Source organism: Rhinoraja longicauda, chromosome 19, assembly GCF_053455715.1.
Source record: "Rhinoraja longicauda isolate Sanriku21f chromosome 19, sRhiLon1.1, whole genome shotgun sequence".
In the NCBI taxonomy this organism is placed as follows: domain Eukaryota; kingdom Metazoa; phylum Chordata; class Chondrichthyes; order Rajiformes; family Arhynchobatidae; genus Rhinoraja; species Rhinoraja longicauda.
In genome coordinates, this window is record NC_135971.1 from 23926388 (window position 1) to 23952528 (window position 26141).

A 26141-nucleotide genomic window follows, 5' to 3' on the forward strand; every position below is an offset into this window, starting at 1 on the left:
ATCGTATGGAGGCGCATTCCCAATCTCGTTGTTCCCCTGTACAATGACAATAAAGATATATTGTATTGTATTGTATTGTATTGTATTGTATTGTATTGTATTGTACAAATTTATATACCAAAACGCTCGTTTGTTTGTTTGTTTGTTCCTGAACTACAGCCAAAACAGCACACAACGGCGCAACAATTTTAGGCCCACCTTACTCACCGTCGTCCCTTTGGTGCTAATGGAAGAAGTTTCATTGAAATCAGGGTTACATTTAAAAGTTATTCACATTTTAAAGTTTAAATCTATCTCCTAGGGAGGAGGGAGGGGGGAGGGAGGGAGGGGGGAGGATAAGGGGGGTTGAGGGGGATGGAGTGGGGGGGGGGGAAGGGGAGAGGGGAAGTGAGGGAGGGGAAGGGGGGGAAGGGGTGGGAGAGTAGAGGCGGAGGGGGAGGAGAGGGTGCTGCACCAATGTAGGAGAGGTTTGGGCCCAACGGGTCCACTTGGTCTAGTATATAAATAAATATCTCTTACTTATTGCAGTATTTTCTTTCTGTAAACACGAAACGATAATGCCGATGAAGACTGTGCAGCCAAATATCAGTGCTGCAATGGAGAAGCCCAGGGTTGTGTAATGCAGCGAAGGAATACCTGAAATAGGAAATATCATGTGTTGGAAGGAACTGCAGATGCTGCTTTACACCGAAGATAGACACAAGGCACGCCCTCGTGCTATGGAGGGCGTGCAGCGTAGGTTTACTAGGTTAATTCCCGGAATGGCGGGACTGTCGTATGTTGAAAGACTGGAGCGACTCGGCTTGTATACACTGGAATTTAGAAGGATGAGAGGAGATCTTATCGAAACGTATAAGATCATTAAGGGGTTGGACACGTTAGAGGCAGGAAACATGTTCCCAATGTTGGGGGAGTCCAGAACAAGGGGCCACAGTTTAAGAATAAGGGGTAGGCCATTTAGAACGGAGATGAGGAAAAACTTTTTCAGTCAGAGAGTTGTGAATCTGTGGAATTCTCTGCCTCAGAAGGCAGTGGAGGCCAATTCTCTGAATACATTCAAGAGAGAGCTAGATAGAGCTCTTAAGGATAGCGGAATCAGGGGGTATGGGGAGAAGGCAGGAACGGGGTACTGATTGAGAATGATCAGCCACGATCACATTGAATGGCGGTGCTGGCTCGAAGGGCCGAATGGCCTCCTCCTGCACCTATTGTCTATTGTCTATAAAATGCCGAGTAACTCAGCGGGTCGAGCAGCATCTCTGGAGAGAAGGAACGGGTGACGCTTCGGGTTGAGACCCTTCTCCAGACCAAAGATACCAGAGGAACAAAAGATAGACCACTTGATCCTAAAAACCGTAGTACATCACGGCGACATTTTAGTTGGCAGAAACTTGCAGAAACATTTAAAAAGAAAAATCACAAAAATCTGTGAATTGATAGATGAGATATATTCTGCATTTTAATGGTATCATCACGAGAGAGAGAGAGAGAGAGAGAGAGAGAGAGAGAGAGAGAGAGAGAGAGAGAGAGAGAGAGAGAGAGAGAGAGAAGAGAGAGAGAGAGAGAGAGAGAGAGAGAGAGAGAGAGAGAGAGAGAGAGAGAGAGAAGAGAGAGAGAGAGAGGAGAGAGAGAGAGAGAGAGAGAGAGAGAGATGAGAGAGGAGAGAGAGAGAGAGAGAGAGAGAGAGAGAGAGAGAGCCTCACACATGTGATTTAACCTAGCACACAATGTTGCAAAGCCCATGCGAAGTCCAGTGGGCCAAGCAAACAAATAAGATCGATCTGGCTCTGCATTGCTCATCTCCACAGCCTGGTCGGTGAACTGGAAGGTGGAGGGATGGAGAGAGGTTTGAAGGTTAATTGTGGTGGTACAATTGGGAGTGGGAGGGGGAGTTAAAGTGTTTGTGTTTGTGCAACCGGGAGATCAGGTAGGTTTAGGTGGACTGAGCGGAGGTGTTGAGGAAATATTACCGTATAGTCAAATAAAATCTAACCAACCATACTAATGCAAATGCAAAGAAGGCACGCTAAGGCCTCCACACATGGCGGCCAGGCCAGGCCAGGCCAGGCCAGGCAGCTCTCTGCGTGCCGGCCTCAGAGTGGAACTGTTTAGTTTTGTTTATTGTCACGTGTACAGTGAGAAGCTTCACAGTGTCCAGTCAACGGAAAGAAAATACACGATTACAATCAATCCATTTACAGTGTACAGATTTATTCACAAAATGATGGAGTAACTCAGCGGGTCAGGCAGCATCTCGGGAGTGACGTTTCGGGTCGAGACCCTTCTTCAGACTGATGTCAGGGGGGCGGGACAAAGGAAGGATATAGGTGGAGACAGGAAGATAGAGGGAGATCTGGGAAGGAGGAGGGGAAGGGAGGGACAGAGGAACTATCTAAAGTTGGAGAAGTCGATGTTCATACCACTGGGCTGCAAGCTGCCCAGGCGAAATACGAGGTGCTGTTCCTCCAATTTCCGGTGGGCCTCACTATGGCACTGGAGGAGGCCCATGACAGAAAGGTCAGACTGGGAATGGGAGGGGGAGTTGAAGTGCTCGGCCACTGGGAGATCAGTTTGGTTAATGCGGACCAAGCGCAGGTGTTCAGCGAAGCGATCGCCGAGCCTGCGCTTGGTTTCGCCGATGTAAATAAGTTGACATCTAGAGCAGCGGATGCAATAGATGAGGTTGGAGGAGGTGCAGGTGAACCTCTGTCTCACCTGGAAAGACTGTTTGGGTCCTTGGATGGAGTTGAGGGGGGAGGCAAAGGGACAGGTGTTGCATCTCGTGCGGTTGCAGGGGAAAGTGCCCGGGGGTTGGGGTGGTTTGGGTAGGAAGGGACGAGTGGACCAGGGAGTTACGGAGGGAACGGTCTTGTGAATAAATCGATTTGTACCAGCATCTGCAGTTATTTTCTTATACTACAGTGTACAGATACATGATGAGGGAATAACGTTTAGTGCAGGGTAACGCCAGCAAAGTCCGATCAAGGATAGTCTGAGGGTCACCAATGAAGCGCTTAGTAGTTCAGCACTGCTCTTTGGTTGGGGTGGGATGGTTCAGTTGCCTGATAACAGCCGGGAAGAAACTGCCCCTGAATCTGGAGGTGTGCGTTTTCACACTTCTGTACCTCTTGCCCGATGGGAGAGGGGGGAAGAGGAGGTGGCCAGAGTGAGACTGGTCCTTGGTTACGCTGCTGGCCTTGCCGAGGCAGCGTGAGGTGTGGATGGAGTCGATGGAGGGGAGGTTGGTTTGTGTGACGGTCTGGGCTGCTGGCCTTGCCAAGGCAGCGTGAGGTGTGGATGGAGTCGATGGAGGGGAGGTTGGTTTGTGCGATGGTCTGGGCTGCCGTCCGCAACTCTCTGCGGTCTTGGATGGAGCTGTTCCCAAACAAAGCTCATTACAATCACTCCGTCCTTTTAAAGCTCTGCTCCAACAGCAGATGCACTAAACGTTATTCCCTTTATCCTGTATCTGTATGCTGTGGACGGCTCGATTGTAACCATGTATTGTCTTTCTTCTGACCGGTTCCACTGTATCTCGGTACTTGAGACAGTGAACTGAACTAAACTAAACTAAACTAAGCCAAACTATCTGAGGAGGCCAAGGAAATTCAACATGTATCCAAAGATACGCACAATGTGCTGGAGTAACTCAGCGGGTCATGAAGTGTCTCTGGAGAAAAGGAATAGGTGACGTTTTGGGTCGAGAACCGTCTTCTGCCTCTGCTGATACCAATGTCTTTTACAAAGTTCTACAGATGGGCTGTAGAATACACACTGTCGGCTTGCATCGCAGCTTGGTTGGGAACAGCTCCGCCCAAGAGCGCAAGGAATTGCAGAGAGTTGTGGATGTAGCCCGGTCCATCCCACAGACCAGACTCCCCCACCATCGACTCCATCTACACTTCACGCTGCCTTGGAAAAGCAGCCGGCATAATCAAAAACTTGTCCCTCTCCCACCCCGGTCATTCCTTCTTCTCCCCCCGCTCCCGTCCGGCAGAAGGTACAGAAGCTTGAAAGTGCGTGCACCACCAGACTCAGGAACAGCTTCTGCCCCTCTGTTATCAGTAGGGTTGCCAACTGTCCCGTATTAGCCAGGGCATCTTGTACATTGGGTAAATTGGTTTGTCCCATAGGGGACCGCATTTGTCCCGTATTAGGCCCGGGGGGGGGGGGGGGGGGGGGGGGGAGGGGCACTGTAGGCCCGGACACTGTAGGCCCGGATATTGTAGACCCGGACACTGTAGGCCCGGGGGTCACTGTAGGCCCGTACACTGTATGCCCGGGGGTCACTGTAGGCCCGGACACTGTAGGCCCGGACACTGTTGGCCCAGACACCATAGGCCCGGACACCGTTTTTTGTTGTTGTTTTTTTTTTAAATCAAAAATATTTATTAAAATATTAAAATAATATATACAATACAATAAAACCAAAACGGAACCCACCACCATAATACTATACAAACAAATATACCAATTGAAACTATTATACAATTATATTACAATCCCCATCCAGGATAATTCCAATCCCCCGCGGTGCCCAGCGGTCCCGGAAATCTTCCAGGGTGCCCGTGGACAGCGCGCAGTCCCTCTCCAACACCATCCGGGCACAGATGTAACCCCGGAAAAGGGGTAGGCAGCTGGCTCGGGCAGAGCCCTCTTCCGCCTGGCGCCGTGAGTCGCGGATGGCTAGCTTGGCCTGGCCCAGGAGCAACCTAACAAGGACATCTTCGGCCCTGCCCTCTCCCCTACGCACAGGGTGTCCAAAGATGAGGAGGCCCGGACACCGTAGGCCCGGACACTGTAGACCCGGACACCGTAGGCCTGGGGGCCGCTGTAGGCCCGGACGCTGTAAGCCCGGAGGCGTGGGCGCCGCCTAGCGAAGGTTGCCTAGCAACCCGCCTCCCGGCCCGGGCGGCCGCCATTGGTGGAGCGGGAGCACGTGGGCCGCTGGCTGGGTGAGGTCACATGTGACGTCACCTTTTGCCCCTGATTTGAGAGTGAGAAAGTTGGCGACCCTAGCTATCGGGCTTCTGAACGGTCCTTCCATAAGCTCGGGAGCAAGTCCCATTGCGGACATTGGACTTTGCCCCTGGAACTGGTGCGCTACAATGCTGAGAAGTATATTCTGCACTCTGTATCTTCCCCTTTGCTCTACCTACTGTACTTGAGTGTGACGACTGTATTTATGTAGAGTATTATCTGATTTGATTAGATAGCATGCAAAACAAAGCTTTTCACTGTACCTCATTACGCGTGACAATAATAAAGCTCAAGGGCCTGTCCCAGTTAGGCCATTTTAAGGCGACTGCCGGCGACTAGGCTGTCACCGAACGTTTGCCGGGGTGTCGTGGGCATGATCGTGAGGAGTCTTCAATGAATCGTAGCGGATCTCGGCGCTTGGCGGAAAAATTTACCTGCTAGAAATTTCTCGGTGACAGTTGGCTTGTGGCCAGGTATCGTTGCTTATTGCGGGCGCTGTCTGTCGCACGTTGTCCCCAGGTTTGCTAGGTTGTCGCAGATGCATTTAGAAGCACGTAATATTAAATTAAGAAAAGGCATTTGAAGATACCAGAAGATAGTTTTGTTTAACCAATTTATTTACCGTCAGGACATTTGACGGGTAGATTGGAGGTGACAGTTTGACGGTCAGGTGAGCGCGGGAATTTTGCGATGTTTCCGAAGACGGTGTAATCTCTAGGCCAGGTGCTAGTTTCACAAAAAAAAGTGACTTGTGCCGACCTGACTCGGCATTGTCGTGGTCATTGTCGTGGTCATTGCCGTGGTCATTGTCATGGTCACTGTCGTGGTCATTGTTGTGGTCATTGTGGTGGTCATTGTTGTGGTCATTGTGGTCATTGTCATGGTCATTGTCATGGGCATTGTCGTGGTCATTGTGGTCATTGTCATGGTCATTGTGGTCATTGTCATGGTCATTGTCATGGTCATTGTCGTGGTCAATGTCATGGTCATTGCCATGGTCACTGTCGTGGTCATTGTCGTGGTCATTGTCGTGGTCACTGTCGTGGTCATTGTCGTGGTCATTATCATGGTCATTGTCGTGGTCATTGTCGTGGTCAATGTCATGGTCATGGTCATTGTCGTGGTCATTGTGGTCATTGTGGTCATTGTCATGGTCATTGTCGTGGTCATTGTGGTCATTGTCATGGTCATTGTGGTCATTGTCGTGGTCATTATCGTGGTCATTGTGGTCATTGTCGTGGTCATTGCCATGGTCATTGTCATGGTCACTGTCGTGGTCATTATGGTCATTGTCATGGTCATTGTCATGGGCATTGTCGTGGTCAATGTCGTGGTCATTGCCGTGGTCACTGTCATGGTCATTGTCATGGTCATTGTCATGGTCATTATCATGGTCATTATCATGGTCATTGTCGTGGTCATTGTGGTCATTGTCATGGTCATTGTGGTCATTGTCGTGGTCATTGTCATGGTCATTGTCGTGGTCATTGTCGTGGTCATTGCCGTGGTCATTGTCATGGTCACTGTCGTGGTCATTGTTGTGGTCATTGTCATGGTCATTGTCATGGGCATTGTCGTGGTCAATGTCGTGGTCATTGCCGTGGTCACTGTCGTGGTCATTGTCGTGGTCATTCTCATGGTCATTATCATGGTCATTGTCGTGGTCATTGTGGTCATTGTCATGGTCATTGTGGTCATTGTCGTGGTCATTGTCGTGGTCATTGTCGTGGTCATTGTTGCGGTCATTGTGGTCATTGTCATGGTCATTGTTGTGGTCATTGTCGTGGTCAATGTCATGGTCATTGTCATGGTCATTGTCGTGGTCATTGTCGTGGTCATTGTCGTGGTCAATGTCATGGTCATTGTCATGGTCATTGTCGTGGTCATTGTCGTGTTCATTGTCGTGTTCATTGTCGTGTTCATTGTCATGGTCAATGTCATGGTCATTGTCCTGGTCATTGTCGTGGTCATTGCCGTGGTCATTGTCGTGTTCATTGTCGTGTTCATTGTCGTGGTCATTGTCGTGGTCATTGTCGTGGTCATTGTCCTGGTCATTGTCGTGGTCATTGTGGTAGGGTAAATGAAAATTTTGGCGATCTGCTACGACTTTGACAGTCACCGGCAGTCGCCTACAAAAATCGCGTAACTGGGACAGGCCCTTAAACTAGATCTAAAACTAAGACCTTAAACTGAAGAGGAAACTGAGGGATGCTACTCACCATGAATGAAGAGAGGGTAAGAACTGGTCGCTTTACTGACACGATTTTCCAGGATGCAAGTGTAGGTTCCACAATTTGATTTTTGGGCTTTTGGGATCAGCAGAGTGTAGTTGTTTTGCCTGAAGTGGTACGTCTCATCGTTATTCGCTATCATTTGGTCGTCTTTCATCCACCGAACTGAACTCGCCTTCCCTCCCGTCACTTGACAGGTCAGATTAATGTCCATGTCCACCATGGCACTAGTGGTGGTGATTGAAGGGGACGTCAGCTGCTCTGATGAAGAATGGGGAATAAATAGTCCGAGCGTTACGGCAACACCATGGAGTTCCCCCCCCCACCAAAAAATGGTCACAATTCCGGGCCCCCACATCCGGGGAAGGATGTGCTGGCTCTGGAGAGGGTCCAGAGGAGGTTTGCTTACGAGGACGATCCCAGGAACGAGTGGGTTAACGTACGATGGGCGTTTGTTGGCACTGGGCCTGTACTCGCTGGAGTTTAGAAGGATAATGGGGGGGAGGGGGGAACCTCGTCAAAACATACCTGGACAGAGTGGATGTGGAGAGGATGTTTCCACTAGGCTGCAGAGTGACTTGGATAGATTAGGAGAGTGGGCAAATGCATGGCAGATGCAATATAATGTGGATAAATGTGAGGTTATCCACTTTGGCGGCAAGAACAGGAAAGCAGAGTATTACCTGAATGGTGGCCAATTAGGAAAAGGGGAGATGCAACGTGACCTGGGTGTCATGGTGCACCTGTCATTGAAAGCAAGTGTGCAGGTGCAGCAGGCAGTGAAGAAAGCGAATGGTATGTTGGCATTCATAGCAAGAGGATTTGAGTACAGGAGCAGGGAGGTTCTGCTGCAGTTGTACAGGGCCTTGGTGAGACCGCACCTGGAGTATTGTGTACAGTTTTGGTCTCCTAATCTGAGGAAAGACATTCTAGCCTTAGAGGGAGTACAGAGAAGGTTCACCAGATTGATCCCTGGGATGGCAGGACTTTCATATGAAGAAAGACTGGATAGACTAGGCTTATACTCCCTGGAATTTAGAAGACTGAGGGGGGATCTTATTGAAACATATAAAATTCTTAAGGGGTTGGAGAGGCTAGATGCGGGAAGATTGTTCCCGATGTTGGGGAAGTCCAGAACCAGGGGTCACAGCTTAAGGATAAGGGGGAAGTCTTTTAGGACCGAGATAAGAAAACATTTCTTCACACAGAGAGTGGTGAGTCTGTGGAATTCTCTGCCACAGAAGGTAGTTGAGGCCAGTTCATTGGCTATATTTAAGAGGGATTAGATGTGGCCCTTGTGGCTAAAGGGATAAGGGGGTATGGAGAGAAGGCAGGTACAGGTTACTGAGCTGGATGATCAGCCATGATCATATTGAATGGCGGTGCAGGCTCAAAGGGCAGAATGGCCTACTCCTGCACTTATTTTCTATGTTTCTATGTTTCTATGAGAGTCTAGGACAAGAGGTCACAGCCTCAGAATTAAAGGATGTTCTTTTAGGAAGCAGATTAGGAGGAATATCCCTCCAAACCTGTCCTATCCATGTACCTGTCTAACTGTTTCTTAAACGTTGATATGGTCCCGGTCTCAACTACCTCCTCTGGCAGCTCGTTCCACACCCCCACCACCCTCTGTGTGAAAAGGTTACCCCAGATTCCTATTAAATCTTTTCCCCTTCACCTTGAACCTATGTCCTCTGGTCCTCGATTCCCCTACTCTGGGCAAGAGACTCTGTGCGTCTACCCGATCTATTCCTCTCATGATTTTATACACCTCTATAAGATCAACCCTCATCCTTCTGCGCTCCAAGGAATAGAGACCCAGCCTGCTCAACCTCTCCCTGTAGCTCACACCCTCTAGTCCTGGCAACATCCTCGTAAATCTTCTCTGAACCCTTTCCAACTTGACATCATCTTTCCTATAACACGGTGCCCAGAACTGAACGTAATACATGAAAAGTGACCTCACCAGCATCTTATACATCAGCATCATGACCAGCCAACCTCTGTACCATCCTTGGAACCCAGGAGGATGTGGGGTGATCTTATAGAGGTGGATAAGATCATGAGATGAATAGATTGGGTAAAAGACTGCGCATTCACCCTCAGTAGTGGAATCTAGAACCAGATGACTTAGATTTAATGAGAAAGATTTCATCGGAACCTGAGGGGCAATGTTGGCCTTCATAACAAGAGGAGTTGAGTATAGGAGCAAGGAGGTCCTTCTGCAGTTGTACAGGGCCCTAGTGAGACCGCACCTGGAGTACTGTGTGCAGTTTTGGTCTCCAAATTTGAGGAAGGATATTCTTGCTATTGAGGGCGTGCAGCGTAGGTTTACTAGGTTAATTCCCAGAATGGCGGGACTGTCATATGTTGAAAGACTGGAGCGACTAGGCTTGTATACACTGGAATTTAGAAGGATGAGAGGAAATTTTATCGAAACGTATAAGATTATTAAGGGGTTGGACACGTTAGAGGCAGGAAACATGTTCCCAATGTTGGGGAGTCCAGAACAAGGGGCCACAGTTTAAGAATAAGGGGTAGGCCATTTAGAACTGAGATGAGGAAAAACTTTTTCAGTCCTAGAGTTGTGAACCTGTGGAATTATCTGCCTCATAAGGCAGTGGAGGCCAATTCTCTGAATGCATTCAAGAGAGAGCTAGACAGAGCTCTTAAGGATAGCGGAGTCAGGGGGTATGGGGAGAAGGCAGGAACGGGGTACTGATTGAGAATGATCTGCCATGATCACATTGAATGGAGGTGATGGCTCGAAAGGCCAATTGGCCTCCTCCTGCACCTATTGTCTATTGGCAACTTTTTTTATACAAAGGGTAGTGGGTATATGGAACGAGCTGCCGGAGGAGGTAATTGAGGCAGGTTGAACATGGTTTAAAAAGCATTTGGACAGGTGCATGGATAGGACAGGTTTTGAGGGATATGGGCCAAACCCACATGGATGTGAGTCAGGAGGACTGGAAAACAAAAACAAAGATGCAATGCTGAGGCTCTATAAGGCGCTGGTCGGGCCGCATTTGGAATATTGTGAGCAGATTTGGGCCCCATATTTGAGGAAGGATGTGCTGGCTCAGGAGAGGGTCCAGAGGAGGATTACAAGAATGATCCCAGGAATGAGTGGCTTAACATATGATGAGCGTTTGTCAGCACTGGGCCTGCACTCACTGGAGTTTAGAAGGTTGAGGGGGGACCTCATTGAAACTTACAGAATAATGAAAGGCATTGATAGAGTGGATGTGGAAAGGATGTTTCCACTGGTGAGAGAGTCTAGGACCAGAGGTCATAGCCTCAGAATTAAAGAGCGCTCTTTTAGAAAGGAGGTGAGGAGGAACTTCTTTAGTCAGAGGGTAGTTAACCTGTGGACCTCATTGCCACACAGGGCTGTGGAGGCCAAGTCAGTGGATAAGGCCGAGATAGACAAATTCTTGATTGGAATGGGTATCAAGAGTTATGGGGAGAAGGCAGGAAAGTGGGATTAGGAGGCAGAGATCAGACGAATGGCCTAATTCTACTTTTAGAACTTGTGAATTTGTGAACTTGTAAAACTATTGTAGGTGGGGCATGTGGTACTATTGTAGATGGGGCATGTGGTACTATTGTAGATGGGGCATGTGGTACTATTGTAGGTGGGGAATGTGGTACTATTGTAGGTGGGGCATGTGGTACTATTGTAGATGGGGCATGTGGTGCTATTGTAGATGGGGCATGTGGTACTATTGTAGATGGGGCATGTGGTACTATTGTAGATGGGGCATGTGGTACTGTTGTAGATAGGGCATGTGGTACTATTGTAGGTGGGGCATGTGGTACTATTGTAGATGGGGCATTTTGGTCGGCATGGACAAGCTGGGCCAAAGGGTCTGTTTTCAGGCTGTATAAGAGACTTAAACTGATGCAACACAATAATAAATCGATTTGAGTATCGGAGCAAAGAGGTCCTTCTGCAGTTGTCCAGGGCCCTGGTGAGACCACATCTGGAGTATTGTGTGCAGCTTTGCACTCCTAATTTGAGGAAGGACATCCTTGCTATTGAGGCAGTGCAGCGTAGGTTCACCAGGTTCATCCCCGGGATGGCGGGACTGTCATATGAGGAACGATTGGAAAGTCTGGGCTTGTATTCACTGGAATTTAGTGTGATGAGGGGGGATCTGTTAGAAACATATATATAAAGTTATAAAAGGACTGGACAAGCCAGATGCAGGAAAAATGTTCCCAATGTTGGGGGAGTCCAGAACCAGGGGCCACACACAGTCTAAGAATAAAGGGGAGGCCATTTAAAACTGAGACGAGGAAAAACTTTTTCACCCAGAGAGCTGTGAATTTGTGGAATTCTCTGCCACAGAGGGCAGTGGAGGCCAATTCACTGGGTGAATTTATAAGTGAGTTGGATAGAGCTCCAGGGGGTAGCGGATTCAAGGGTATATGGGGAGAAGGCAGGCACGGGTTACTGATTGTGGGTGATCCGCCGTGATCACAATGAATGGCGGTGCTGGCTCGAAGGGCCGAATGGCCTCCTCCTGCACCTATTGTCTATGTTTCTATGCTCACCCATAACAGTCAGTTTGATGACTCTGCTTTTGTCGGCGTTTAAGTCGACGTCAACTTTGTAGAGACCTTGATCTTGAGTTGTTAAATTTTCCAGCATCAACGACCCGCTGGAAGGGTAGAACTTGCATCGATCCTTACAGAAGTTGGTGAATGTGGCGTTTTGCGAGGAGCTGTAATAATAATCGAGAATCCGGATAATGCCGAATTCCCAGCGAAGGTGCTGTACGTTTTGAGCCTCTTCGTCGCCGGGTCCAGTTAGCACGACGGACGATCCGATGGCACCAAACAACTCCAAGCTGGGCTGCCACGGTTTACCTGCGAGGACCGAGAGAAGCAGTCGTCATCCGAGGGGCACAGATGGATCCAATTCACAACGCGGGAGAGCGGAACATGGGAGGGAACAAATTTGCGTAGGTTAATTTCCAGAATGGCGGGACTGTCATATGTTGAAAGACTGGAGCGACTAGGCTTGTATACACTGGAATTTAGAAAGATGAGAGGGGATCTTATCGAAACATATAAGATTATTAAGGGGTTGGACACGTTAGAGGCAGGAAACATGTTCCCAATATTGGGGGAGTCCAAAACCAGGGGCCACAATTTAAGAGTAAAGGGTAGGCCATTTAGAACGGAGGTGAGGAAAAACTTTTTCAGTCAGAGAGTTGTAAATCTGTGGAATTCTCTGCCTCAGAAGGCAGTGGAGGCCAATTCTCTGAATGCATTCAAGAGAGAGCTAGATAGAGCTCTTCAGGATAGCGGAATCAGGGGGTATGGGGAGAAGGCAGGAACGGGGTACTGATTGAGAATGATCAGCCATGATCACATTATACATAAGAAAATAACTGCAGATGCTGGTACAAATCGAAGGTATTTATTCACCAAAGTAACTCAGCAGGTCAGGCAGCATCTCAGGAGAGAAGGAATGGGTGACGTTTCGGGTCGAGAACCTTTCAGACTGATCACATTGAATGGCGGTGCTGGCTCGAAGGGCCCGAATGGCCTCCTCCTGCACCTATTGTTTATTGTTTATTGACCAGCTGTGTTACCCCCAGGGCTCTGTGTCATTTGTAGGTCCAAAGGAGACACAATGCGCTGGAGTAACTCAGCGGGACAGGCAGCATCTCTGGAGAGAAGGAATCGGGTCGAGACCTTTCTTCAGGCCGTTCTCTGGAGATGCTGACTGACCGGCTGAGTCATCTTGCACTTTGTCTCTTTCTCAGCTCAAAGCCGCGGCGGCGGGGCAAATGCTACAAGTGAACTCAAGCAAGGAAATAAGCGTTCAAATAAGCAAAAATCGCAAATAAAGCCAGGAAATTCGTGCGTGAAACCAGGATAGCGTGAGCTGAGGTGGTGGTGGAAACATAGAAACATAGGTGCAGGAGTAGGCCATTCGGCCCTTCGAGCCTGCACCGCCACTCAATGTGATCATGGCTGATCATCCAGCTCAGTAACCCGTACCTGCCTTCTCTCCATACCCCCTGATCCCTTTAGCCACAAGGGCCACAAGAATGATGGTAGTGGAATTAGCAGGACTTGGCGAGAACTTGGTACTGATTGAGAATGATCAGCCATGATCACATTGAATGGTGGTACTGGCTCGAAGGGCCGAATGGCCTCCTCCTGCACCTATTGTCTATTGAAAAGTCCCAGAAAACTCGCAGAAGATCCCAACGTTCAAACGTATGTACACTGGAATGAATGAAACCGCTCCGATAACCCATTCCTTCTCTCCCGAGATGCTGCCTGACCTGCTGAGTTACTCCAGCGTTTTGTGAATGAATGAAACGATACCAACAGTTATGTAGAAAGTGGGGGAGAAAAAAAAAAGATTGGGGAGAGGGGTCACGAGCAGTGGAGCAAGAACCGGGAGGAACTTGCTGGTTTAAACCGAAGATAGACACAAAAAGCTGGAGTAACTCAGCAGGACAAGCAGTCTGAAGAAGGCTCTCCCTCTCTCCAGAGATACTGCCTGACCTGCTGAGTTACTCCAGCGTTTTGTGCCCATCTGCAGAAGCGGGGAATATCTGAGCACTATTTTAAGAGGGGATAACCGTATCCCGATTTCTCCCCACAAACACACACACACACACACACACACACACACACACACACGGAGAAAGGAAGGATTCTCTCGCTCGCTCTCTGCAGGAAATCTACTGGCTGCTACGTTTTTACTGTTAACGTGCACAAGTTTGCACTGAACTCCGAGCATGTTACTTTTAACTTGCACAAGTTGCTCACCTGCGGAGTAGACGACCAGCAAGAGTAAATAGACGCACAAGTGACACCCGGACATTATTTCCGCCTTAAATGATTGACTTTTGCTTCAGACCTTCCGCTGAGCGTCGATGGATTTCACCACGAGTGAGTGTTGCAATTGATATGTATGGGACCGATTCTTCACAGTGTGACGCTGGTTGGAGCTCAGCTGTCATGGGGGTGGGGGGTTAGGGGGGGGGGGGGTGGGGGGTTAGGGGGGGGGTGGGGGGTGGGGGGTTAGGGGGGGGGGTGGGGGGGTGTTGGGACAGGCCAGGACTTTCATTCCACTTTTGCTCCAACTTTATCAAGAATAGCACAAAAAATATATGTACAAAACAAAAGCTCGCCAGTTGTTATTCCCAAGTGCGTATTCCCAAGTAGCTGAGGGGAGATTTTATAGTGGTGTCCAAAACATCATGTGGGGACGAGATAGGGTAAATGCACAGTCTATAGCATGGAGTGGGGGGAATTCAAAAACTGGAGGGCAGAGGTTTAAGGTGAGAGGAAGGAAATCTGAGAGTCCATGCCAAGCCTCGGTCGACTAGGGCTTGTCTTCACTGGAATTCAGGATGGGAGGGGATCTTATAGAAACAGATAAGATTCTTAAGGGATTGGACAGGCTAGATGCAGGAAAAATGTTCCCCGTGTTGGGGGGGGGGAGTCCGGAACCAGGGGTCATAAGGGATAGGACATTTAGGACTGAGGTGAGAAAAAACGTTTTCCCCCAGGGAGTTGTGAATCTGTGGAATTCACTGCCACAGAAGGCAGTGGAGGCCAATTCTCTGAATGCATTCAAGAGAGAGCTAGATAGAGCTCTTAAGGATAGCAGAGTCAGGGGGTATGGGGAGAGGGCAGGAACGGGGTGCTGATTGAGAATGATCAGCCATGATCACATTGAATGGTAGTGCTGGCTCGAAGGGCCGAATGGCCTATTCCCGCATCTATTGTCTATTGTCTATTGAATCAAGGGGTAGGGGGAGAAAGCAGGAACAGGGTACTGATTCCGGATGATCAGCCATGAACATATTGAATGACGGTGCTGGCTCGAAGGGCCGAATGGCCTGCTCCTGCACTTATTCTCTATCTATAGACGACCCGTTTACGTTAGTTTTGCGTTTTCCCATTTTCCCATCCTGCAGCTGGGGGCAATTTACAGAAAACAATTGAAGATTGAGTTGAGACTGTTTTATTGCCATATGTCCCAGGGAGAACAATGACATCGAAACATATAAGATTATTAATGGGTTGGACACGTTAGAGGCAGGAAACATGTTCCCAATGTTGGGGGAGTCCAGAACAAGGGCCCACAGTTTAAGAATAAGGGGTAGGCCGTTTAGGATTGAGGTGAGGAAAAATGTTTTCGCCCAGAGAGTTGTGAATCTGTGGAATTCACTGCCACAGAAGGCAGTGGAGGCCAATTCTCTGAATGCATTTAAGAGAGAGCTGGATAGAGCTCTTAAGGATAGTGGAGTCAGGCGGACCAGAGAGTACAATGAAAATTGTTCCTGGCAGCAGCACTATATAAACATCGTACACTGTAAACAATATAATGAATGAGAAAATAAGCTCAGTGTGTGTAAGTTTACACATACTCACAAATACACATAGATTATTCACACACACACACACACACACACACACACACACACACACACACACACACACATATATATATAAGAGGGCTCCCGCTGAGTTACTCCAGCATATATATATATATATGTGTGTGTGTGTGTGTGTGTGTGTGTGTGTGTGTGTGTGTGTGTGTGTGTGTGTGTAGGTATGAATAATCTATGTGTATTTGTGAGCATGTGTAAATATACCCACTGAGCATTTTTTTCTATGTATTTGTATACTATATATATATGTATATTACACACACACGTACACACAAAAAAACAAGCATACAGACAAACAAACAAACAAACAATTAGCCTGGGGAAAACCCACGCGGCCACAGGGGCAACACAGTGGCGCGGCGGTAGAGTTGCTGCCTCACAGCGCCAGGGACCCGGGTTCGATCCTGACTACGGGTGCTGTCTGTACGGAGTTTGTACGTTCTTCTCGTGACCTGCGTGGGTTTTCTCCGGGTGCTCCTGATTCCTCCCGCGTGGTTAATCGACACAAAGTGCTGGAGTAACTCGGCGGGTCAGGCAGCATCTCTGGAGAGATGATCTGGGTGACGTTTCGGGTCGAGACCCTACTTCAGACTGATGTCAGGTCCTTGATCTTTATTCCCATGGTCCTGTTTTCTCACCTTACACTTCCTTATCTCTACACTTCCTTATCTCTGTACCGTCCATGCCCCTGACATCAGCCTGAAGAAGGGTCTCGACCCGGAACGTCACCCATTCCTTCTCTCCACAGATGCTGCCTGACCCGCTGAGTTACTCCAGCACTTTGTGTCTATCTCCAGAGACGCTGCCTGACCCGCTGAGTTACTCCAGCACTTTGTGTCGATCTTCACATTAAATTTACTGTGTGTCCGCCTCCTTTTCACCTTCCCCTCAGCTAATACTACATTTCAGCATCGCCTGCTTTGATCTGTCGTTTTCACACCTCACTCTTCCATATTTCCAGACTCCTCAGTCTGAAGACGGGTCCCATTGAGTTACTCCAGCATTTTGTATCTATCTTCGATTTTTACCAGCATCTGCAGTTCCGTCCTACCCTTATTTGTATGGTTAGTTTAGTTTAATATAGTTTAGCTTAGTTTAGTTTAGTTTAGAGGTAAGGTGTGGAAACAGGAACAACATGCCATGTACTCCCTGCACCGTGACTAATTGTGGATTTAGAATGTATGGGGAATTCCTCGTTGAGTCTATTCAGGCAACAACAAAATGGGAAAGGGTTGGAGATTTTTTGCTGTGGTTTACTGTGCATTAAATCTGAGGGGTGAAATCACAAACATCTTGTTCAAGTGGTCCTTGTCATCCTTGGAATGTAACAAGGATGTGCAGAGGTGGCAACACAATGAGATGGAGTGGTAAAGATGGCGTACGCCATCTTTGTGTCATGGCATAAGCTTGCCTTCATTGCTCATGGCATTGAGTGTAAGAGACAGGATGTCATGATGCAGCTCTATAGGACTTCGGAGTATCGCCTGCAGTTCTGCCCCCCCCCCCCGTGGCAGGAAGGATGCGGAGGCTTTGGAGAGGGTGCAGAGGAGGTTTACCACAATGCCTCCTCGATTGGAGGTATCAGATTCAGAGAGAGTTTGAACAGACTTGGATTGTTCTCTCTGGAATGCAGGAGGTTGAGTGGAGACCTGGTCGAATTTTATAAAATTATGGCACAGATAAGGCAGACAGTCAGAACCTTTCTCCCAGGATGGAAAGATCAAATACTAGTGGGGGGGGGGGGGGGGGGGATAAACTTCAGGTGAGAGGGGAAACATTTAAAGGAGATGTGGGGGGCAAGTTTTTTTTTACACAGAGGGTGGGGAGTGGCTGGAAGTGACGGTGGAGGGAGGTACAAAGAGGAGGCATTTAAGAGACTTGTGGATTGGCATTTTGGGAATGGAGGAAACTGGAATATATGCAGGCAGAGAGGAGTTGGTCTTGGCATTATGTTTGGCAAAGACATTGTGGGCTGAAGGGCCGTTCCGTGCTATACTGTTCTAACTTCCAAGTTCCAAGTTCCAAGTTCCAAATTCCAAGTTCCATGTTCCATGTTCTATGTTCCATGTTCCATGTTCCATGTTCCATGTTCCATGTTCTATGTTCTATGTTCTATGATCTATGTTCTAAGTTCATCAGGTATTAAGGGATAGGAGCAGAATTAGGCCATTTGACCCATCAGGTCTACCCCACCATTCAATCATTGCTGCTCTATCTCTCCCTCCTAACCCCATTCTCCTGCCTTCTCCCCATAACCCCTGACACCCGCACTAATCAAGAATCTAGCTATCTCTGCCTTAAAAATATCCACTGATTTAGCCTTCCGTGGCAAACAAATCCACAGATTCACTATTCTCTGACCTAAGACATTTCTCTTCATCTCCTTCCTAAAAGAACGTCCTTTAATTCTGAGGCTGTGACCTCTGGTTCAAGACACTCCCACTAGTGGAAACATCCTCTCCGCATCCACCTAACCCCATTCTCCTGCCTTCTCCCCAGAATCTCTGACACCCACACTAATCAAGAATCTATCCATCTCTGCCTTAAAAGTATCCACTGACTTGGCCTCCACATCCTTTTGTGGCAAAGAATTCCACCGGTTCATCACCCTCCGGCTAAAGAAAGTCCTTCTCATCTCCTTCCTAAAGGAACGTCCTTTAATTCTGAGGCTTTGACTGTTCCTAGATTCTCCCACCAGTGGAAAGGAGTTTCTCCTCATCTCCTTCCAGTCGGGAAGGAGGGAGAGGCTGTAGGGGGCAGAGGGTGGGGATCGGATGGAGGGTGGGGCAATGGGACACTGAAAGAGAAGGGGATTCAGGGGAAGGGAGGGGGAGGGAGTTAAAGGACCACATGGAAACAAGGAGGAGTTAACGTGCAAGGGCATCTGTGCCTGAACCCACCCCTGTGTGTGGATGCGGCAGCTGCAATGCATTTTTATTTCAAAATATACTTTATTCGAGAAATAAATATATACAAAACATGTTCTTTACAAAACTCCATCCGACGTTCTCGGAGGCTATACACACATTCAATACATACATTCAATACACCAATTACACAAAATTACCCCCCACCCTTGCCACTCATGTGGCCCACTGGCGTGGAATCGCTTCCCTTATTTGGAGGGGCGTCTCTCTCCACCACACCCTGCCCCCCATGTCCAGCAGCGGAAGGACCCTAGACTGCGGTCTTCCCCCACAGAGCCTTGGTGTTTGCTGCACCGAACTTCAGTGCGTCCCTCAGCACGTACTCCTGCAGTCTGCAGCGGGCCCAGTCAGCAACATTCCCCCACGGACAGCTCGCTCCGCTGGGAGGTCAACAAAGCTCGGGCAGACCAAAGAGCGTCTTTCACCGAGTTGATGACCTTCCAGCAGCACTCCATGTCAGTCTCTGAATGCGTCCCTGGGAACAGTCCGTAAATCACAGAGTCCCCTGTGACGGAATAAATCGGCAGGTGCAATGTGTTGGCCTCACGTCTACCCCATTGGACACCTTCACGCAATCTTTAATCAGACTTCATTGGGCTTTATCGAGTCATGGAGTCATAGATAACACTATCCTACACACACTAGGTGACAATTTAAAATGTTACCCAGGCCAATCAACCTGCAAACCTGCATGTTTTTAAAGAGTGTGGGAGGAAACCGGAGCACCTGGAGAGAACCCACTCGGTCACGGGGAGTGCGCACAAACTCCGCACAGACAGCACCCGAGGTCAGGATCGAACCTGGGTCTGTGATGCTGGGAGGCAGCATCTCGACACGCTGCACCACCCATGCCACACTTGGGCCACGTTCTCAGAGTCGTTAGCAGTGGTGCACAAAGTTGGAGCAAAGGGTTCAGATCAAATTACTGGAAATGAAAGTGACACTGGCCTTGGCCACAGCGAAGGAACAGGGAAGAGGAAGTGTTTCTGCATTTCTCACTGGAACAACATAATAACAAGTAATGCCTCCCACAATTCAATTTCGCTTCTGCTACAAGCCAAGCTTTGACTAATTATTTAGCCATCTCTTTGGGACTACCCTTTTCCGCTACTATTACTTTCTGTTGAGAGAATCATAAAATATAATACAATACAGTACAATACAATACAATATAACACAACACAGTACAACACAACACAGTCTTAGAATAAAGGGGAGGCCATTTAAAACTGAGGTGAGAAGGAACTTTTTCACCCCAGAGAGTTGTGAATTTGTGGAATTCTCTGCCACAGAAGACCAAATCACTGGATGGATTTAAGAGAGAGTTAGATAGAGCTCTAGGGGCTAGTGGAATCAAGGGATATGGGGAGAAGGCAGGCACGGGTTACTGATTGTGGATGATCAGCCATGATCACAATGAATGGCGGTGCTGGCTGGAAGGGCCAAACGGCCTCCTCCTGCACCTATTTTCTATGTTTCTATGTTCCTGAACCTGGACGTTACAGTTTTCAGGCTCCTGTACCTTCTTCCCGATGGCAGGGTGCAATAAGAGCTTGGCCAGGGTGGTGTGGGTCTCTGATGATGCTGGCTGCCTTGTTGAGGCAGCGACTCTGGTCAATCCCTTCGATGGTGGGGAGGTCAGAGGCCGTGAAGGACTGGGTCGTGTCCACAACCGGGCATCACGGTGGCGCGGCGGTAGAGTTGCTGCCTTACACCGAATGCAGTGCAGGAGACCCTGGGTTCGATCCCGCCTACGGGCGCTGCCTGTACGGAGTTTGTACGTTCTACCCGTGACCTGCGTGGGTTTTCCTCCCACACTCCAAAGACATGCAGGCTTGTAGGTTAATTGGCTTGGGTTTGTATACTTGGTATAATTGCAAATTGTTTCTGATTGTGGACGATCAGCCATGATCACAATGAATGGCGGTGCTGGCTCGAAGGGCCGAATGGCCTCCTCCTGCACCTATTTTCCATGTTTCTATGTTTCTAATACAATACAATGCCCTTTATTGTCACGTGTACCGAGGTACAGTGAAATTTGATTTGCCATTACAGTCATATTAAAAAATACATAACAACACGGTACACGGCGGCACGGTAGCGCAGCGGTAGAGTTGCTGCTTTACAGCGAATGCAGCGCCGGAGACTCAGGTTCGATCCTGACTACGGGTGCTGTACTGTAAGGAGTTTGTACGTTCTCCCCGTGACCTGCGTGGGTTTTCTCCGAGATCTTCGGTTTCCTCCCACACTCCAAAGACGTACAGGTATGTAGGTTAATTGGCTGGGTAAATGTGAAAATTGTCCCTAGTGGGTGTAGGATAGTGTTAATGTACGGGGATCGCTGGGCGGCACGGACTTGGAGGGCCGAAAAGGCCTGTTTCCGGCTGTATATATATGATATGATATGATATGATACATAAAGATTAGACATAGTTGTAAACACCGGGTGGTGGATGTTTATGTTAAATTTTATTTTATGTGTCTTGTTGCTTTTTACTTAGTATGGCTGCATGCTCTCATTTCACCCTGCCATCGGGAAGAAGGTACAGGAGCCTGAAAACTATAACGTCCAGGTTCAGGAACATAGAAACATAGAAACATAAAACATAGGTGCAGGAGGAGGCCATTTGGCCCTTCGAGCCAGCACCGCCATTCATTGTGATTTCACTCTACCTTAATCGGTACATGTGACAATTAAATTGAATCTTGAATCTTGAAACTGCCACCACAGTGGCGTTCTTCTCAAACCACACAGAGATGGAGTTGCAAAATAATAAAGAACAAGGTTTTCCAAGTGGGAAAAAACGATGTCACTCCCACTGAAACAGATAATAAATTGTTGAAAAATCGTAATTCACAGAAGGGTAAAACACAATTTCCTGTTAATTGCAAATATCCAAAAAGAAGTTTGCTCCTTGATCAATAAATCTTGAATAATATTGAATACCACCAATTTGTAAAATTTGTATAAAATATAGTTATGTTTTTAATATAGAGCTGGATAGAGCTCTTAAGGATAGCGGAGTCAGGGGGTATGGGGAGAAGGCTGGAACGGGGTACTGATTGATCAGCCATGATCACATTGAATGGCGGTGCGTACAGGCTCGAAGGGCCGAATGGCCTCCTCCTGCACCTATTGTCTATAATAAATGTCCGACAAGTTGTAAAAAAAAAAATGGCATTTGAGAATCCCCAGGGCACACAGGCATCGGTTCGATGTGTTGGCCACACACACGGTCCCTCAACATGATGTGACCAGAGTTGTACCGACCGCCATCACTCTCCTTGTCCGCCCCGAACAGTCAGAGAGCCGTCCGTACTCATACCAGACTCCGGGATGTCCTCATGGAGCCATGTCCCCACAAACACAGAGATCACCGCACTCGCTGCACTGCCTCCGAGTCCCAGCCAGTGCAGGCCGCACGGCCATCTTGTTTCTTTGGCGGCCTCACGTTCCCCAATGTGGCGGAAGGGGAATAACTTCCACCTTCCTTCCTCCTTTTCTCCCGCGGTCGGGGCGATCGAAACATCCGCGGTCGGGGCGATCGGGGCTCCCGCAGTCGGCGATCGAAGCCCCCGCATCGGGGCGGTCGAGACTCCCGCGGTCGGGGCGGCCGAAGCTCCTGCGGCTGGAGCTCCCGAAGTCGATCCCTAACAAAGGGACCGGCAGCTCCACGATGTCAAGGCCGCAGTGCGGACGGAGTTACGATACAGAAAAAGTCGCGGGAAGAGATTTAAAAATGTTTCCCTCACCCCCACCCCCAACCCCCACCCCCCGCCCACCCCCCACATAATACAAACGAAAAGTACACTAAAACATACATTAAAAACAGACAAAAAACATCAAAAAGAAGAAAGGGACACGGCAGGCTGTCGATGAGGCTGCCACTTACTTACAGCACCACCTGGTGGTATGATCATAAGATGACAAGATATAGGAGCAGAATTCTTCAGTCTGAAGAAGGGTCTCGACCCGAAACATTGCCCAGTCCTTCTCTCCTGAGATGCTGCCTGACCTGCTGAGTTACTCCAGCATTTTGCGAGTAAATACCTTCCATTTGTACCAGCATCTGCAGTTATTTTCTTGCACTAGGAGCAGAATTAGGCCATTCGGCCCGCCGAGTCCGCCCCACCATTCGATCAAGGCTGATCTATTTTTCCTTCTCAACCCCATTCTCCTGCCTTCTCCCCATTACCTTTGACACCCGTACCTATCAACAACGGGTCAATCTCCAGGCAGCACGGTGGCACAGTGGGAGATTTGCTGCTTTACAGCGCTTGCAGCGCCAGAGACCCAAGTTCGATCTGGACTGCGGGTGCTGTCTGTATGGGGGTCTGTACGTTCTCCCCGCGACCCGTGTGGGTTTTCTCCGAGATCTCCAGTTTCCTCCCACACTCCAAAGACGTGCAGGTTTGTGGGTTGATTGGTATAAATGTAAAATTGTTCCTAGTGTGCATGGTATGGCGTTAGTGTGCGGGGATCGCTGGTCGGTGCGGACTCGGTGGGCCGAAGGGCCAGTTTCCGCGCTGCTTCTCCAATCTAAACTAAAGTGAACTCCACTTTAAAAAATAACCTTTGACTTGGGCTCCATCACTGCCGAACTGGATGCCAAGTTAACCTGATCTCCTCTGCCAGCACGTGATCCACAATCCCTCCATTCCCTGCACTTCCATGCGCCTGTCTCAAACCCTCTTAAACGCCACTATCGTATCTGCCTCCACCCCCACCCCTGGCAGCACGTTCCAGGCCCCCACCACCCTCTGTGTAAAAATACGCGGCCCGCACGTCTCCATTAAACTTTCCCCCCTCTCATCTTAAAGCCGTGCTCTCTGGTGTTGGACATTTCCACCCTGGGAGAAAGATTCTTTTCGATTTAGAATTTTTTTTAGATTTAGAGATACAGCGCGGAAACAGGCCCTTCGGCCCACCGAGTCCGTGCCGCCCAGCGATCCCCGCACATTAACACTATCCCACACACACTAGGGACAATTTTTACATTTACCCAGTCAATTAACCTACATACCTGTACGTCTTTGGAGTGTGGGAGGAAACCGAAGATCTCGGAGGAACCCACGCAGGTCACGGGGAGAACGTACAAACTCCGTACAGACGGCGCCCGTAGTCAGGATCGAACCTGAGTCTCAGGCGCTGCATTCGCTGTAAGGCGGCAACTCTACCGCTGCGCCACCGTGCCGCAAATCACGGCTGATCTATCACTCCCTCTCAACCCCATTCTCCTGCCTTCTCCCCATAATTTAATATTTACTCATTACTCATGTTCCACCACTGATTTTCTGGCACTCTCCTGAGATGCTGCCTGACCCGCTGAGTTTCCCCAGATTTTTGTGATTCCTTCAATAGGCACTTCAATAAGCAAGATGACATCTATATACTAAGACTCTCGTTTGTTTGTTTGTTTGTTTGTTTGTTTGTTTGTTTGTTCCTGAACTACAGCCAAAACGGTACATGATAGCGCAACAATTTTGGCCCACCTCACTCACCGTCATCCCTTTGGTGCTAATGGAAGAAGTTTCATTGAAATTGGTGTTATATTTTTTAAGTTATTCTCATTTTAAAGTTTAGATCTATCTCCTCGGGAGGGAGGGGGGAGGGAGGGAGGGGAGGGAGGGAGGGAGGGAGGGAGGGAGGGAGGGAGGGAGGGAGGGAGGGAGGGAGGGGGGTGGAGGGAGGATAAGGGGGGTTGAGGGGATGGAGTGAGGGGAGGGGAAGGGGGTGGAGGGGAGGGGGAGGGCGGTTGGAGGGAGGGTGGGAGGGGGAGGGGAGGAGGGGGGAGAGGGGGGGAGCGGGAGGAGAGAGGGAGGGGGAGGGGGGAGGAGAGGGTGCTGCACCAATGCAGGAGAGGTTTGGGCCCAACGGGTCCACTTGGTCTAGTTATACTCTACATTTCTGCAATTAGTGGTCATTTGTGGTCATTTGTTTACCCCAGGACTTGAACCAATGTGGATCAGAAACGCACATCCTTGCTAATCATCTGCAAATGCATTTTTGAGTCATTTTGTGTTTAATTTCATATTCATAATTTTATTGTACACACAATGGCATATTCTTGGAAAATTCTTGGTATTGTAATAAAGTCTTCAACCTGTTATGTCATTTAAAAGTATAATGATCATAGGGAATATATTTAGCGACGTCTATACGTCTATAGATCTTATCGAAACATATAAGATTATTAATCTTATCGAAACATATAAGATTATAAATTTATCGAAACATATAAGATTATTATTCTTATCGAAACATATAAGATTATTAACGGGTTGGACACGTTAGAGGCAAGAAACATGTTCCCAATGTTGGGGAGTCCAGAACCAGGGGCTACAGTTTAAGAATAAGGGGTAGGCCATTTAGAACGGAGATGAAGAAAAACGTTTTCAGTCAGAGAGTGGTGAATCTGTGGAATTCTCTGCCTCAGAGGGCAGTGGAGGCCAATTCTCTGAATGCATTCAAGAGAGAGCTAGATAGAGCTCTTAAGGATAGCGGAGTCAGGGGGTATGGGGAGAAGGCAGGAACGGGGTACTGATTGAGAATGATCAGCCATGATCGCATTGAATGGCGGTGCTGGCTCGAAGGGCCGAATGGCCTCCTCCTGCACCTATTGTCTATTGACTATTGTCTACAGTGTGAAACGGCCTTTAGTGGTCAGTGGACAGGAGCTGTATGTGACGGATTTCTATGTAGGGGTTCCCTGAGACATGAAAATTATTGAAGGTTTCCTCAAGGGTAAAACGGTTGAGAAACACTGCCCTAAACTAAACTAAACTAAACTAAAGTATAAGGTAGACACAAAATGCTGGAGTAACTCAGCGGGACAGGCAGCATCTCTGGAGAGAAGGAATGGGTGACGTTTCGGGTCGAGACCCTTCTGCAGAGTGCATGACCCGCTAAGTTACTCCAGCATTTTGTGTCGACCTTCGATTCAGACCAGCATCTGCAGTTCTTTGCTAAACTAAATATAGTTCTCGGGGTTGCAGTGCATCAACATGACTGTGAATGTAAAGCTGGAGGGGGGGGGGGGGGGGGGGTGAGGGGAGGGGGTGAGGGATAAATAGGAGAATACTAAACAAAACCAAAATAAACAAAACTGATGGTGTTGAGGCCTGGGATTTTGCAACCGGTTGTAATACTTTGTCAATGAACCCGTGTAGATTTCTTCCGTGTGGCCCAGGCTGGCTTGATGTTGACACTTCACCTCCCGATGGTATCTCAGCGATGTGTAGCTCAGGGAACACACAGCGATCGGCGTCTCCACCAAATGTTTCCTGCTGATCCGGGCGCTCGCTGGCTCTTATCCTGGAGCCCACGGCCACCAGCCCCCGGGGTGAGAGCGGCCGTCTGTGGGCTGCGGTCTGGACCGCGGTGAGGATCGCCGGGACTGGAAGAGAAGGCGAACGAGAAGCCGTTACGTGGAGGACACCGAAGCGGAGTCGTAAAGCGTAGAGCGTAGAGAGTGGAAGGTCGAGGGGGGGAGGGGGGAGGGTGGAGGGGGGTGGGGGAGGGGGGATGGGGGGGAGGGTGGAGAGATCAGAGAGGGTGGAGGGAGTGG

General features: G+C 48.8%; 1 protein-coding gene across 1 annotated transcript in view; it reads right to left on the reverse strand.

Moving 5' to 3' along the window:
* LOC144602736 (uncharacterized) overlaps positions 1-26141 on the reverse strand; it is a 59034-nt gene that overhangs the window by 20387 nt on the left and 12506 nt on the right. The window contains exon 4 of the mRNA XM_078415874.1: positions 520-636. Coding sequence (XP_078272000.1) covers positions 520-636 — 117 coding nt within the window. The remainder of the gene's footprint in view (positions 1-519; positions 637-26141) is intronic.